General features: G+C 43.4%; 1 protein-coding gene across 1 annotated transcript in view; it reads left to right on the forward strand.

Moving 5' to 3' along the window:
* Positions 1-16,632, forward strand: part of Prtg (protogenin) — a 108,010-nt gene that overhangs the window by 30,092 nt on the left and 61,286 nt on the right. The window contains exons 3-8 of the mRNA XM_038323834.1: positions 8,884-9,028; positions 11,252-11,385; positions 13,179-13,316; positions 13,407-13,565; positions 14,757-14,916; positions 16,172-16,419. Coding sequence (XP_038179762.1) covers positions 8,884-9,028; positions 11,252-11,385; positions 13,179-13,316; positions 13,407-13,565; positions 14,757-14,916; positions 16,172-16,419 — 984 coding nt within the window. The remainder of the gene's footprint in view (positions 1-8,883; positions 9,029-11,251; positions 11,386-13,178; positions 13,317-13,406; positions 13,566-14,756; positions 14,917-16,171; positions 16,420-16,632) is intronic.

The following is a 16,632-nucleotide window of genomic DNA, read 5'->3' on the forward strand; positions in this document are numbered from 1 at the left end:
GGAAGCACGTGTGTGACCTGGTGTGTGTGTGGAGGTTGTAGGATAGCTTGTGGGGATACTCTCCTTCAGCTGTGTTCGCTCCAGAGATCCAGCGCAGGGCATCAGGTTTGGTAACAAGCACCTTTGTCCAGGGAGCCATTTCTCCAGCTTGGGTTTTTGTTTTTATTTGTTTGTTTAGGTTTTTTGAGACCGGGTTTCTACAGAGCTGGTTCCAGGTCTCGAACTCACAGAGATCCGCCTTCCTCTGCCTCCCGAGTGCTGGGATTAAAGGCATGCGCCACCATGGCCCGGCTAAAAAAGCCATATTTATTAAGTATTTCATTTATTCTGGCTTGTTTATTTGTTTTTTGAGACAGAGTCTCCTTCTGTATCCTTGACTGGCCTCTAATTCACAGAGAATCCACCCACCTGCCTCTGCCTCCTGAGAGCTGGGATTACAGGAACGTACCACAATGCCTAGCTTTTAAGATACATAAATGTTCTACTGACTTAATATGCAAGCTAATATTGGTATATCCATTTAATTAGTAGTACATCGTTTCTGCTATAGAATCACTTATATGTTGCTTTCTGACCATTTTTGTCTGAACAGTGGGCATTTACGGCCCCGGCTGTAAATCATAGAAAATGACTAAGTGGGTAGAGGAAGAAGAGGAAATCACAAATCAAATAGGCACTTACATTTATTGTGTTTGCAAGGTTGGTTTTGAGGACATCGCATGTTTTGGGGAGACCTTGTGTCCGGGCTGTTTTATAGAGCTCTGGCCTCTTAACAACACTACTTGAAGGGCTCCTTCTGCCGCTCTTGGCTTGTTTAGCTCCGACTGTGGAGGGAGGTCAGGTTTCACGAGGAGGCTGTAGGCTTGTAAAGGCGTACCTTCCTTGAAGAAACAAAGTCCACCTCAAGAAGTGAGCTGAGATTTTTGAGGGGATACTTAAATTTGTCACTTAAAGAAAGAGCAGAGAATGTGGCTAATGAAAAGATTGAACAACCGAGTCTTAGGAGGCCCCAGAATTCACTGCAGTGTTCACTTTCTCAGCTTAATACCCTGTTAGATAAATAAAGATCAGGACTTGGGGGAAGGCTCAGCCATGTCATGGTTAAAGTGCTTACCGTGTAGACATGAGGACCAGAGTTCAGATTCTCAGAAACCCAAGTCATTGCAGGGTAGGCGCAGCAACCTTCCTGGAATTCCAACCCTCAGAGGAGGAAATGGGATTCCCAGAAGTGGCTAGAGAGACTAGCCAAATTTTCAAACTCAGGTTCTCTTTGAGAGATCCTGCCTCAGGGACTAAGGGGGGGGGGAGCATGAGAATGACCCTAAGCATCAGGCTCCAGCCTGTTTGTGCCTATGTGTGCGTCCACATACACTTGAAATATGCACGCACCCATGTATACACCCTACACACAAGAAAAATGGAAAAAAGAATAATCAATATAGAAGCCATGACCTGGAATCAGGCTGGCTTCAAGTTTATAATCCTCCATCCACAGTCCAGAGTGTGTGCTATGGTACCTGACTAGATTTTTTGTTTGTTTGTTTGGTTGGTTTGGTTTTTCGAGACAGGGTTTCTTTGTAGCTTTGGATGGAGCCTGTCCTGGAACTAGCTCTTGTAGACCAGGCTGGCCTCGAACTCACAGAGATCTGCCTGCCTCTGCCTCCCAAGTGCTTGGATTAAAAGCATGCACCACCACCGCCTGGCCTAGATTTTTTTTTTTAAGATATATGGCTCATTAAATAAACTTTAAACTGAGATGATTTACATACTTTCCTATGCAAAGATGAAATAATAGCCTCAGTAAATGTCAGTAAGCACACGGTTTTATTTGTTTAGTTTTTGCCATGGGGTGGGGACTGTAAGCCTTGTGCATGCTGGGTAAGCGCTCTACCACTGAGCTACATCATCAGCTGTGAGCAAACTATTAAAGGAATCTCTCAGGTCAGAAACTTGGGGATTTGACATCATTCTCAGCCGGCTAGAAAGCCAGTGCAGTTTGGCTTGTTCTGAGCTAGTCTGCGGTGTGGAGATTCTCCTGTTCTCATCTTCTCTAAAGCTCTTGTGTCTCAGTCTTACGAGAGAATTCAGAGTCTTGGTTCCTGCCAGACTTCACATCTCAGTGCCGACCGACCGCTCAACGAGCTGTAAACCTGTGCGTAAGATGCTTCATTTCCTGTGCCTCAGTTTCTCCAGTTGAATATTTCCATGACAGCCTCGAGAATTACATAAACTAGAATATATACCACTCACAACACGGGACCTAGCAACAAAATGTATGCTAAGCTATTATGTCATAAATGGCTCGAAACCTGTGTTGCAATGTTCAAAACTTTACCTTTCCAGCGTTTATTGCGGTTTGAGCTACCAACACACACAGCAGTTAGTTAAATATCTCTTTCTACTCTTCGATTCCTGAGGGTAACCCTCCTGACTTTGTCCTTCACTGGGTTACGGCCACCTAGAGTGCCCCACACACCAGATAAATATTTATTGAATGAATCGGTAAATTTAGGAGGGATCACTTTTGTCTAAAAATGTTCTGAAATGAATAGGATTAAAATATTTTTTCAGTTAGGAGTCGGTTAATCCAGCCTGCTGTTGCATAGTTCAGAGCCGGTCCACATGTCTCGGCACCGGGTAGATGAGTCGTGATGCGTGTGAAAGCAGGGTTGATGTGAATGCGTGATTCATGGAAATTGGCTCCTTCGCATCCTAATTTCACAGAATAGCTTTTAAGAGCAGAGATACATTTTTTTTACTGGTGGGGGGAAGGGGACATTTTTTGTCCAAAACCATAGCAATTTATGGAAGGCTTTATAGGCTGGGTCACGACTCAGTGGTGACATTCTCAGTGCGTGAGACCCGGACTTCAGTGCTCAGAGCTGTTACACATACCTTTATATAGTTTAAAAGTGACTGCTTAAATAGGGTTTGGTTTTGAAGTAGTTGATGCCAAATTGCTTTTCCTACCTCCCCAGAGCTAACCTGTTGACGGTATCCAGTCAAACAGACGTAAATATAGATCTTTGGCATTAGCCATTACTTCCTTTCCTTCTACCATACCAAGGATACATGCATTCCATCTGTCCAGTAATTAAGCTAACCAATTTAAAGATTTGACTTAAAAATTTATCCTTACTTATTTATTTTTAAAATAATTTTTAATTGTTATTTTATGTGCATTGGTGTTTTGCATCTATATGTGAGGGTGTTGGATCCCCTGAAACAGGAGTTACTTACAGCAGTGAGCTGCCATGATGCTGGGAATTGAATTCAGGTCCTCCAGAAGGGCAGCTACCACATTTAACAGCTGAGCTATCTCTCCAGGCCTATACTCATTTATTTATTTTGCTCCGAGACAGGGTCTCAGTGTGTAACCCTGGCTGGCCTGGAACTCACTATATAGACCAGGGTAACCTTGAACTCACAGAGATCTGCCTGTGCCTGCTTCTGCCTCCCCAGTACTAGAATTAAAGGCAGAATTTATTTTTTAAGTGTGTGTGTGAGTGTGTGCATACACACAGATGTGTGCGTGTGGGTGTGTGTCCTCACAGGTGTGTGTGTGTGTGTGTGTGCAGATGTGTGCATGCAGAAACCACTGAGTCGTCTCTCCAGCCCATAGTTTAAAAACTGGAGGCCCATAAGTTAACAGATGAAAGTCAGTGAGGTGCTGCTGTGTGCATCAAACATTGGCAGAAGAGTATAGGATATATTTTTTTTTTTTTTGGTTTTTTTTGAGACAGGGTTTCTCTGTAGCTTTGGAGCCTGTCCTGGAACTAGCTCTTGTAGACCAGGCTGGTCTCGAACTCACAGAGATCCGCCTGCCTCTGCCTCCCGAGTGCTGGGATTAAAGGCGTGCGCCACCGCCGCAATAAACCCTTTCTTTAAGGTTTAAACCCTTGATTTAAGGTTGTGGGTACAGTCCGTGATGCTGGAAATCAGGGGTGCAGGAATGTGAGACAGCTGGTCACATGGCTTCTGCAGTCGAGGAGAAATAGCGAGTGGTCGGTGCTGGGGCTCACCTCTCTTGCTGTGTTGGTACCCCAGGGATGATCCTGTTCCCACCTGCCCAGGCTGGGATTGTAGGCATGAGCTGCTGAACCTGGCTTTTAGTGTGCTTTCTAGGGTTCAACGCCTTAAGTTTGCAGCAAACACTTTGCCAACCGTCTCCCAGCCTTCTTTCCCCAAAAGACCTAACCTTGTAGGTAAATAGCACTGCTGGTCTAAGGTCAGCCTAGAATTAGTTGGGGCCAGTGGGATAGTTTGGGGACAAAGGCGCCTGCTGTCAAGCCTTAGGACCTCAGTTTGATCCCTGGGACCCACACAGTGGAAGGAGAAAACCAACTCCCACTAGTTTCCCTGTGATCATCATATTCGTGCTGTACCACGTGTGTGCGCGCCCTCAGCCGGTACACACAAAATAAATGAAATGAGTTGTTTTTTTTTTTTTTTTTAAGAAAATATTTGTATTGATATTTAGAGTTTGATGTTCTTGGATACTCTAGGGTTTTTATCTTTACTCCTTATACTCTTAAAATCCCCAAAAGCTTTTATATCACATGGCTCCTGTTTTAGGGTTTCTATTGCTGTGTTGAGACACCATGACCACGGCAACTCTTATAAGGGAAAACATTTAATTGGGGTGGGTTGTATTTTCAGAGGTTTAGTCCATTATCATTGTGGTGTGACATGGTGGCTTGCATAGTTCTGGAGAAGTAGTGGAGTGTCCTACCTCTTGACTTGCAGGCAATATTAGGCATTTCTTTTAGACAAGCCTCTCTGCCAACGCAAATAATTCCAATCGTACCATATCAGACCGAATAAAAGATGCCCATATTTAATGCAATGCTCCCGGGTGGCTCCAGGAAAGCATGGAGAGGGGAAGAGAGGAATAGGGAGATTATGCGAATCCTGGAAACCATGTGTTCATTCTCTGGGGTGCAGTTTAAATAGCCTGTGGGAGCGGTCTTGACCTTCTCAGGGGAGGGATTACCGTTTGGTGGGCTTTCTTGACCCTCCTTCGTGAGGGGGATCACCATTTGGTGGGCTTTCTTGACTCTCCCTGGGGAGGGATCTTATGCCAGGAACTGGGGTGAAGCCCACAGGCAAACAATCCACACTTTTTGTATAAAGGGTTGTTAGGGAGCTGGGGTGATGCTTCCCACCAAACAGGCAACAAGAAGTGGTCAGAGACACTGGGTGTGGCTTGAGCATATATGAGACCTCAAAGCCCACCTCCACAGTGGCATACTACATCAAAACCACTCCAATAAGGCCATACCTCTTAATAATGTACTCCCTTTGGGGACCATTTTTCCTCAAACCGCCATATCCTGCTCGCTGACCCCCAGAGGCTTGTAGACACATCATAATGCAAAAATGTATTCAGTCCAACTTCAAAAGTCCCCATAGTCTATCACAGTCTCAAACTTAAAGCCCAAGTTCAAAGTCTCTTGAGATTCATGCAATCTCTTAATTGTAATCCCCTGTAAAATCAAAATTTAAAAAGCCAGATTACATACTTCCAATAGATAATGACACAGGATATACATTACTGTTCCAAAATATAGGAAAGAGACAGTAGTGAGGAAATCCTGGACCAAAGCACGGCCAAAAACCAGCCATGCAAACTCCAAACTCTGCACCTCTATGACTGATGTCAACATTCTCTTCAGGAAAATGTTGATGTTCTTGGAACTGGTATTGCTCTGAGAAATAATTTTTTTTAAAGCGCTCTTCAGATATCCAACTCCTTTCAGCTTTGTTGACTGCAACACACTTCTTTTCTTATGCCTAGATTGCAGGGTTCCCCAAAACCCACCACAGAGTCTGAACTTCTAGGCAAAAGCAAGAGCCTTTATTCAAGCTTGAGCTTGGACCCTCCATGTGTCCGACACAGTGATATGATTTGAAAGCTCTGAGCTCAATTGGGGAAAGGTTGGGGAAGGGTTTTTTTTTTTTTATATCATATCAGAGGTTGGGGTGAGAGGATTTCTAAGGTTCAGGACCCTTGATTGCTGACATTTGTCTAGGGCTGTTTCGGTAAAAGATGATGGGTGTTACTGGGCCAAGGGACATCTGGTGGTCCTATCTACAAAGGTTAGAACAGTAGGTATTTCCTTTGGAACGTTGAGTATTTTTCCCCTTGAATACTGATTGGTCTATTCCTGTATCGTACCTGGGTGGTCTCAGTTTGTGGTCTTTCCTGGAACTAGGTATTGCCTTAGGGTAAGCTGAAACTTAGACTACTCTTTGACTGGCTTTTATTGAGCCTGTCATGGCAGCAGTATAGCCAAGCCACCCTGGGCCCCACACTTTCTCTTTGGCTGGTTCCATTCCCTGTTAGCAACTTTCCTCAGCAGGTATCCTACAACTCTGGCATCTCCAGCCTTCAACTTCACAGCTTCACAAATGGCCTCTCTAGTCTTCCATTCAGGGACACCTCTGACACATACCTGACCTATTTCCTTAGTTATAGAGAAAAATTTCAAATCACATTTTTTATTTGTTTGTTTTGTTTTAAGTTTTATTGTTTTATCTATCTTGCATTTATAGCCCTGGTGGGCCTAGAACTCACTGTGTAGACCAGGCTAGCCTTGAACTCACAAAGATCCACCTGCTTCTGCCTCCTGAGTGCTGGGATTAAAGGCATGTGAAACCATGCCCAGTACTTAAATCTGTTGCTAATTGCTATTAATAAGGAAGCTTATTAGTTTAATTACTACTAGACCTTCATTTACTTTAAAACTGAAAATATTGGGGGCCTGACAAGATGGCTCAGCAATTAAGAGCTCTGACTGTTCTTCCAGAGGACCCTGGTTTGGTTCTCAGCACCTACATGGCAGCTCACACCTGTCTGTGATTCTAGTTCCAGGGGTCTGGCACCCTCACACTGACGTATATACAGGCAAAACACCAATGCGCATAAAATAATAAAAAATAAAAACATTGGTCCATTGCTTATTCATGTAAATAATACATTACTATAATTATTTTCTAAAGGTAGAAGTTAGTTAAGTGAATATTGTTATTAGTTTTGTTTTTGCAAAACTTTTATTTCTGTGTATGTGTGTGTTTGCCCACATGTATGTCTGTGCTCCATATGTATGCAGTGCCCTTTGGAGACCTGAAATCTCCAGAAGTGTCATGTTGCCTTGAACTGGTGTTGCAGACAGTCATGAGCAGCCCAGTGTGGATACTGGGAGCTCAGCCCAGGTCCTCTGCAAGAGCAACCAGTGCTCTTAACTGCTGAGCCATCTTTCCAGCCCTGGTATTATTTTATAGTTGTATAAATCCCTTTACTTTGCTTAGCAGGAGCATGCATAGGGGTTCTTTGCTTCTGCAGTGATTGGCAATACTTACCAGTTTGTAGCTTTCAGAAAACTATACACTCAAGAGAAGAGAAAATTAAAATGGCACAAATAATGATTATTTTGAAAATGGCTTCTACTCTTGAGGATCTACTGCCATCCGCAGTCTGGGTGCTGCTGTCCACTGAAGTGGAAATCCTTGTGACAGACACAACCAATGTGACTTCGCCTCTTCCCGTGTTCTGAAAGTAAATCCTTTTGAGAGTATTTCTAGAGCCCTGAACCTCTAAAGGCCAGTAAACTGTCTGCAGAAAACCAAAGCTGGCAGCCTTCTGTGACCTTTTGCCCTTTCTGATCTAATGGAGAATCAATCTGGACCCCGCTTTTTCATAATTTTCTTTCTAACTTCTGTCTCTGTGAGGGCATTTTAAACTGGAGTCGCAGGAAAGGAGTTAGACCATCTCCTCGGGTCCCTGTCTTTGTGTCTTGGAAGGCTTAGCTGAGGGAAGGGGCACTTCGTTCTCCCTGATGTCTGGACTCCTTCAACATGCAGGACTGTAGACCCTGGGGATGGCTCCATGGCAGCCTGCTTAGTATAGGGAAGAAGAATCGACTCTGGAACATCAACACTTCAAGATTTATCTCCCCTTTGGAAATGCATGAGCCTGTAAACAGCCTTTGTGCTTCTCTGAGGCCTTGTGTTCCCTACAAAAAGATATCTGCCCCGCCTTCACCTGAGCAAACCCAAGGAGCGGGTCTGTTGTGTGGGACCCTGGAGTCTCTTGGTCCTCCTTTCCTCTTTAAAGCCCAGTGGAGGGTCCTCCGTCGAGACTCCTCTTTTCGGTTCATCCCGAGGCATTGCAGCTTAGCCTGAAATGTCCTATAATCTCCCTGTCTCCTCACATCCGGTGAACACAGGCTACCATTCTTTCCCTCTGTGCTTGTGTTATGTTGCCTCTCTTGCCTCAGATGATATATTCTTCGCTCTCTTTGGGATCCAATGGATTCTTCAAAAGTCAATTCATAGAGGTTGTTTTTTTACCTGCATATTTTTTCTTTATTACAGTTGAAAGACTGTCTTATTTTTAAGTCTGTGTGTCTGTGCACGCGCATGCACACATGCACTCATGCTAGCTAGAGTCACAGCAATTGTAAGTTTTCTGGAGTGGGTCCTGGGAATCGAACTCAGGTCCTCTGCAAGAGTAATACTTGCTCTTAACTTCTGAGCCATCTCTCCAGCCTCAGTTTGTTCATGTTTCTCCTTTCCTCTGCTCTCCAGTGGGATTCGGCTTGTACTCTACTGTTGGGTGTATAATTAATTCCATAACTATTTTGAATAATTATTTTTCCTTCTCTTTAATAGATGATGTTTAGAGTTTTAAACTCTAGGAAAGACATGCTCCCCAAGTTGTGCCCCCCCCCTTCCTTTTCAAATGATTTCTGAAATCATCTTTGTACTATGTAAATTACACTGACCCAAGCAGGAGTCCAGATCTGGTCAACTACGCTGCATAATGCTATTTCTGAATGTGCCGCTGTGTGCTTATTCTAAATTTGTCCAATTTTGTCACAGCTATTTCTGCGTTTGAAGTCCATCCAGTTTCTACAGAAGTCCACGAAGGGGGAGTTGCTAGATTTTCTTGCAAGATTTCATCAAACCCCCCTGCAGTCATTACGTGGGAGTTTAATAGGACAGCCCTGCCTATAACCATGGACAGGTAAATATAGTGTGTTGATCTGGATGTGCACACACATGATGAAGACTTCACACGAAGCTTCCGAGGGGGAAACGTGGTGGAGTTCCTTTTCATTTTGGGGTGGGAATAATGGATTTCCTCAGACATTCTCAAACCCAGATTAAGAATCCCATCATGGGGCCTGGAGAGCTGGGTCAGTGGCTGAAAGCGCACACTGCTCTTGCAGAGGTTCGGTTCCCAGCACCCACACTGGAGTGTGACTCTAGCTCCAGGAGAGTCGGTACTTCTGCTCTCTTCCCAGCGGCGCAGGCATGTGGTGTAGGCACATATGTCAGACACATACACACCAAATAAACATTTAAAAAAAAAAAAAAGTTTGATTCCTGCTCTGCTCCAAACTATACAAAAATCATTTGCTAAAATGATAGAATACTGGAATGGGGAAAAGTTTGTGAGGTGTTTTATTGAAGGAAGAGAAAAACTCTGATTCAAGAATATCTTAGTCCGGGTGTTGGTGGCAGCGGCACATGCCTTTACCCCACCTCTCAGACAGAGGGAGACGGATCTCTGAGTTTAAGGCCAGTCTGTTCTACAGATTGAGTTCTAGGACAGCCAAGGCTACACAGGGAAACCCTGTCTCAAAAAACAAACATACAAACCCAAACCAACCAACAAACAAAAGACTATTTTAAACCTTGTTTGTTTGTTTTTGTTTTTAGAGATTTTTTTGAGACAGGGTTTCTTTGTTAGCCCAAGCTGGCCTGCACTCCTTTAATCCCAGCATTTAGGAGGCAGAAGCAGGTGAATTGCTTTGAGTTCAAGGCCAGCCTGGTCTACAGAGTGAGTTCCAGGACAGCCAGGACTGTTACATAAAGAAACTCTGTCTCAAACAAACAAACAACAACAAACGTTAAATGAATTTTGGCTTTGGATTAAGATAGAATTCTAACAATTTTGAGTTGGCCCTGAACATACTTTTGCTATTTTGCAGTCTATTTGTTTGAGGCAGTGTTCTTAATATTGAGAGATGGGTCTGTGGTTAAGAGCACTGGCTCTTTTTTAGAGGGTCATGGGTCAATTTCCGACACCCACATGGTGACCCACGACTGTCTGTAGCTTCAGTTCTGGGGGAATATGACGCCCCCCCTGGCTTCTGCTGGTACTGCACACAAGTGGTGCACAGATATACAGGCAGGCAAAACACTAATACACATAAAAAATTAAAAAAAAACTAATGGATTGAAAAACATTGAGTATGTCATATTGAACTTAAGTCATTAAGTCAAATAGCACTAATATTAAGATTAAGCACCCTAACCCTATGCAATCCAGATATACTAATTTGATGCTTACATGCTGTGAAATTACCAAAAGTATTAGTTTTCCATAATTAGGCCATTATGTTTTATTAAGGGCAGAAAACTTTATATATTCAGTAAGAGCACTGCTTTTCCTGGCACATGGCAGCCTTCAGTCTGAGCCTGGCTGTTTCAGATGGCATTCATTGGTGCTGTGTGATGCCACAGCCTTCACCATGTGCAGTGCCAATGGACTGTGTTCAGAAGTGAGGTCACATGCTGCAGCACGGGCCAGCTCACCAGAAACAGCTCAGATTCTTTGCATATTTTATATTGAATTGATTTTTATTGTTGCGCATATCAGTATCTTTTACCATTGCCAATTTTTTTTTATGACTGACCCACATTCAAATTTTGTGATTTTTTTTATATGGGGTTGTGACCCTGTTTTAGAAACTGGGTTGTGCAGAATAAATAGCTCTTGTTGTTTTTGTTTTTGCTGTTGTTGTTTTTGTTTTGTTTTGTTTTTTGTTTTTTAAAGATCAGGATTTTGAAAATAAATCATACTAAGATCTGAGCCATTATCAGCTAAATCAACGTAAGAATGTTAACAGACCCTCTTTGTATAAACGAGAGTTCTGGATTTTACAGACTGTCCTGAAGAATTAGTTACATCTCAGAGACCTGTCATGACCCAGATGGAAATAATAGAGTCAAGCTAATGTTCTTTACTGGTGTTGGTTTTTACCTTGGGAGTCATATCTAGGGCCTCCTGGGTGCCAGACTGATTCTCTGCCACACACCATCCGAGGCTAATATGTGAAAAGGTATTTGCAGTATGGTTTCTACCATGATTAAAAGGTTTAAAGTGTTAATTCTGTCAGCAGATATGTTTAGTAAAAATGAAGATCTACAGAAAGTTCAGTTCCACTTCTTGTCTCAACAGGGTGACTGCCCTGCCGTCAGGAGTGTTGCAGATCTATGACGCTGGCCCGGAGGATGCTGGGAATTACCGCTGTGTTGCCACAACTGTAGCTCATAAACGTAAAAGCATGGAGGCCTCTCTAACCGTAATTCCAGGTACCGTGCTAAAGTGGTTTTTGTTTGTTTTCTCCCATCTCTTGGGATTTTTGTTTGTCCCGTCTGTTTTCCTCTTGGCTGTAATGACATTCTGTCCATCAGAATTTTGATGGCGTTTAAATGCTTGTAATAGAGTTGGTCTGGGTTTGATGTTTTCAGATAGAGACATTCTTTGTGCCCCATCCCAGGCTTGAACTTGTAAACCCTTCTACTTCTGCCTCCTCCAGGGCTGGGATTACAGGTGTGTGGCACCATGCCTGGATTGTAATCTGTTTAGAACACAGTCTTTTACTAAGTACATCTTTCCCAGGTGTATGTGTCTTCTGTGTCAACCTCCTTGAGACACAATGAATGGTTATTTTATACATTTTTCACTTTTGTTTTTAAAAGCATAAAATACAGATGGGGCAAAAAGAGAATGTCCATTGCCAACAAAGACGTTTGTTTCTAATATTGATATTCTTCATCTTAAGCAGTAACTGCTAATGGATATTTATTTTGAGGTGTCGTGTGACAGACTTTTCCTGGGGAGACACATGCACCCTAGTTAGGGATCCCACTACAGACCAAAGTACAGATATCACCAAAGTCCCACTTAGTAAATCAATGAGTTTTATTGGGATTACTTACAGGAATATGGGTGAGGGGTTACTTACAGGAGCAGAAATGATTCGAAGACAGCTGCATCACCAAAGCCTCCCCAGCATGGGTGACAGCTCATAAAACTGGGAACCTGGAGCACACTGAGCCTGCAGAAAGATCAGCAGTTGGAGAGTGGCCTTTCCAATCGCCTCATTGGTTTGTGTGTCTTCCAGGCAGCCCGCTGATCTCTGCTTCTACCGTGTACTGGACTTGTCTGCTTTGTATCTTGGTTCCTCTGAGAGTGACTCTCAGCAGCCTTCACTGTACTCTTGGGGACTGAGAGGATGTAGTGATTCTGCTCAGTTTCAGGGACTTCTTTACTTTCTGTGGTAATGAACTTCCCTGCAGGGTGGAATGTTTCAATCTGTGAGGAAATTACCACACAACAGGGGCAGGGGAGATAATAAACATATTCTAGAATTAATTGTAATAGTTACTTAGCTGAAAAGTCTGACAACCATTGAGTTAGACATCAGATGGGTGAATGGTGTACCGTAAGAGTTAGGCCTCAATAGCACTTTTAAAAAAAATCATATTTAAGAAAAAGAAAGGAAGAAAAAGTGAGGGGCTGGGGAGATGGGTTCTTAAGAACATTTGTTCTACAACTGTGAGACCCTGAGTTCCTGTCCCAGCACCCACACAAAAGTTGTGTGCCCATAACCCAAGTGCTGCCAGCCTAGAGAGAGGAAGATTATGGTAGCCTGCTGGTTGCCAGCCTAACAACAGGTTCAGTGAAAGACCCTGTTGCACAGAAATAAAGGTGAGAGTTGACCAGACAGGGCATCCAGCATTCTCCTCTGGCCTCTGTACCCGTATACACACACACCACGCACAAACACACACACACACACACACACACACACACACACACACACCACGCACAAACACACCGTATAACACACACAGGAAGACAGGAAGGCACTGAGAGATGGAGGAAATGAATGGGAGGCAAAGGTATGCTGGGCTGGGCGGCACCCACCTGTAATCTCAGTACTCACAGGGTAGAGAGCAGGAGTCAAAGGTCACCCTTCAATGCGTAGGGAATTGGAGGCTGTCCCCCCCCCAAAAAAAAGAAAGAAAAAAAAATGAGTAAGAATGGGCTTTTTAATGTTTTTTAACCATTTATGTATTCTGTATTTTCCTGCCCAAAGCTAATGAATCGAGAGCCTTCTACATGCCGACCATTGTAGCCGGGCCGCAGAATGTGACTGTGTCGTTACATCAGACAGCCGTTCTAGAGTGTATGGCCACGGGATATCCCAAACCCATCATTTCCTGGAGCCGGCTCGGTAAGTTGTCCTCTTCATGGGGGGAGGGGAGGAGGCGGGAGGCAAGGGAGTTCTTCTCTTGAACTTTATTCCGTGTTCTCTTTGAAACAGATCACAAGTCCATTGATGTCTTTAACACTCGGGTCCTTGGAAATGGCAACCTCATAATATCCGATGTCAAGCAGCAGCACACTGGAGTGTATGTTTGCCGGGCCACCACCCCTGGCACGCGCAACTTCACAGTTGCTATGGCAACTTTAACCGTATTAGGTATACATTCTTTCTGTAATCAGGAGAAGCTTATGTTTCAATATTTGCCATTTTAATTTCTTTTATGGTCTTTTTTAAGGTTTTGTTTTTAATTATGTGGATATCTGTGTATAGGTATATACATAAGTGTGTAGTGCCCAAAAATGCCAGAAGAGGGCATCATATTCCCTGGAGCTAGAGTTACAGGCGGTTGTGAGCTGCCCACTGTGGGTGCTTGGGACTGAACTTGGGTTCTCTGTAAGAGCAGCAAGTGCTCGTTTCCACTGAGGCATCCTCCTACCCTACATGGCTTTCTTTTAATCTGAGTTTGGCAGCAGTGGTAGGAAGGTTGATAATAAGTATTGTAAAAGCCAGCGGTGAATTTTAGGGGGAGAAATTAAATTCCTGTGTTAAAATACAACTCTAGAATCATGTTGTGAAGCCACCATGTTTATGTGCATAGCTTCACGCTCCTTATTTAGGCCTCCCTCCTCCTTCTCATCCATCCACATCTGCACACACTTAACCCTCTAAACTCAAGCTCCTGGTGCCTGTGTTCACAGGTGTCCCCTCATTGGGCTCAGTTAAGATGGGTTGTAGGTGGTGTCCGTGTGTTCACAGGTGGTCTCCGTGGAGGAAAGTAGGTGTTGAACATTAGAGAGCAGAACTGTCCTAGTAATGTTTCTATTGCTGGGACAATAGTAATGTTTCAAAATGCCTCACTCCTACATGACCATTTAGAGGAGAAAGGGTACATTGTAGTTTGCAGTTCCTTCCGGATTACAGTCTGTCCCTGTGGGGAAGTAAGTCAAAGGCACTTGGCTATTCACGTCACATCCACAGCCAGGAGGAGAGTGAAATGGGTTCATGCTCTCTCGCTTGTCTTCAGCCTGATTTCCCTGCCTAGGGAATGGTGCGGCCTGCAGTGGACTGTGTCTTGCCATACCAGTAAGACAGCCCTCTACAGACACATCCACAGGCCAACCCAATGTAAACAGTCCTTTCCTGAGACTCAGTTCCAGGGTGATTCTGGGTTGTGCCAAGTTGACCGGGAAAGCTACCATCATAGATACCTCGCTAGATGTAGCAGCTTCAGACTCTTGGACATGTTCCCACATGGGGCGCGTCTCGTTTTTGTAGTCTTCTTTTGTTCTTTCTTGTCGTTCCTATGAAAGCTATGGAATATATGTCTATGTTTTCCTTTTAAAATAGCGCCTCCTTCATTTGTTGAATGGCCTGAAAGTTTAACAAGACCGCGAGCCGGCACTGCACGGTTTGTGTGTCAGGCAGAGGGAACTCCCTCACCCAAAATGTCCTGGTTGAAAAATGGGAGACGGATACATTCTAACGGCAGAATTAAAATGTACAACAGGTAAGCTATGCTACTTTTAAATAAAATAGTGCCTTTGTTAGTTTTTTACATGAAATGGCTATCATAACATCTGATCACCACATAATCTTGTCAGCTAACACCAAGTGCATGGAATTAAAGTTTATAGCATTAGTGTGCCATCTATCATTTTTATTTTATGCCTGATCCAAAGTGATGTGTTATAAGGGAGCATATGCCAAGCAGTCCCCCAGACGGCAGCTCTAGTCCTGGTAGGTCACCAGCTAAGTGACCACAGCAAAGACGGACTCTAGTGTCTTAGTTCTTCTCCTATCAAGTGCAAAAAGTAAGAATGAAGTAAGTTACTTCCTAATAATCCCTCTAGAGTTCAAACCTAATGACTTGAAGACTGAAAGTTGGCTGGTCATGGTGGTGCAGGTCTTTAGTCCCAGCACTTCGGAGACAGAGGCAAGCAGAGCTCTGTGAATTTGAGGTCAGCCTGGTCTACATAGAGAGTTACAGGACAGCCAGGGCTGCATAGTGAGAATCAGTTATAAAACAATTCATGTGTAGTAGTACTTTTTCATCGGGACTCCAGCTGCAAATAATGACATGGAGACTTATTAAGTATGAAAGCTCGGCCTTAGCTTAGGCTTGTTCCTAGCTAGTTCGTATACCTTAAATTTACATATAGTTTTTAATCTACATTCTTTCACGTGGCTTGTTATCTCTTCTCCATACTGCCTATCCTGCTTCCTCTGCATCTGGCTGACAACTCTACCTTTCTTCTTTCCAGAGTTCTCTCTCTGTCTGGAAGTCCTGCCTGGCTATTGATTGGTCAGATTTTTATTACAACAATCACAGCAATGCATCTTCACACAGTACACAAATATCTCACAACACACACACACACACAAACACACACACACATATATGATTTTTATTCTTATAATATCCTCATCTAGTTGAACAAAACTTTAATTTTTTTGTTGGCCTGAACTTTATGTGTGCATTGTAATATGAGTTGAGTATAGACAATAGAATAGAGTAATATGCTTTCTTACTAAACACCATTTAACAAAAAAAGTGATTAAAGCAAAGAGAATTGGCTGCCATAAATACTGATGAAGACTGAGAATACAAATCAGAATATTTTGAATAATTAATATAAATTATTTTTAATTAGAACTGGTTGTTCTCAGTGTGTTTTCATGTAAGATGAGAGTACATTTAACAATAGCCTTCAATGTCATTCTTAGAATTTTTTATGGATATAAATATTTTTTTCTTTCCTCAGCAAATTGGTAATTAACCAGATTATCCCAGAAGATGATGCTTTTTATCAGTGCATGGCCGAAAACAGCCAAGGATCTGCTCTGTCTCGAGCCAGACTGACCGTGGTCATGTCGGAAGATAGACCCAGTGCTCCATACAATGTCCATGCTGAAACCATGTCAAGTTCCGCCATCCTTCTAGCTTGGGAGAGGCCGCTATACAACTCAGACAAGGTCATTGCCTACTCTGTGCACTACATGAAGGCCGAAGGTAGGTGGCGCGGGAGCCTTTTCTCGGCACAGTTTGCTAGCATGAGTATTTTCAGTAGCTAGAGACATTGCTCAGCTGGTAAAGCGCTTGCCTCGCATGTATGACATGGCCCTGGCTTTGACCCCAGAACTACAGAAACCCAATGTGGTGGCTCAAGCCTGTGATCCAAACACTTGGGAGGTAGAGGCAGGCAAATCAGAAGTTCAAGGTCAT

This window comes from Arvicola amphibius, chromosome 3 (genome assembly GCF_903992535.2).
Source record: "Arvicola amphibius chromosome 3, mArvAmp1.2, whole genome shotgun sequence".
NCBI classification, from domain to species: Eukaryota; Metazoa; Chordata; class Mammalia; order Rodentia; family Cricetidae; genus Arvicola; species Arvicola amphibius.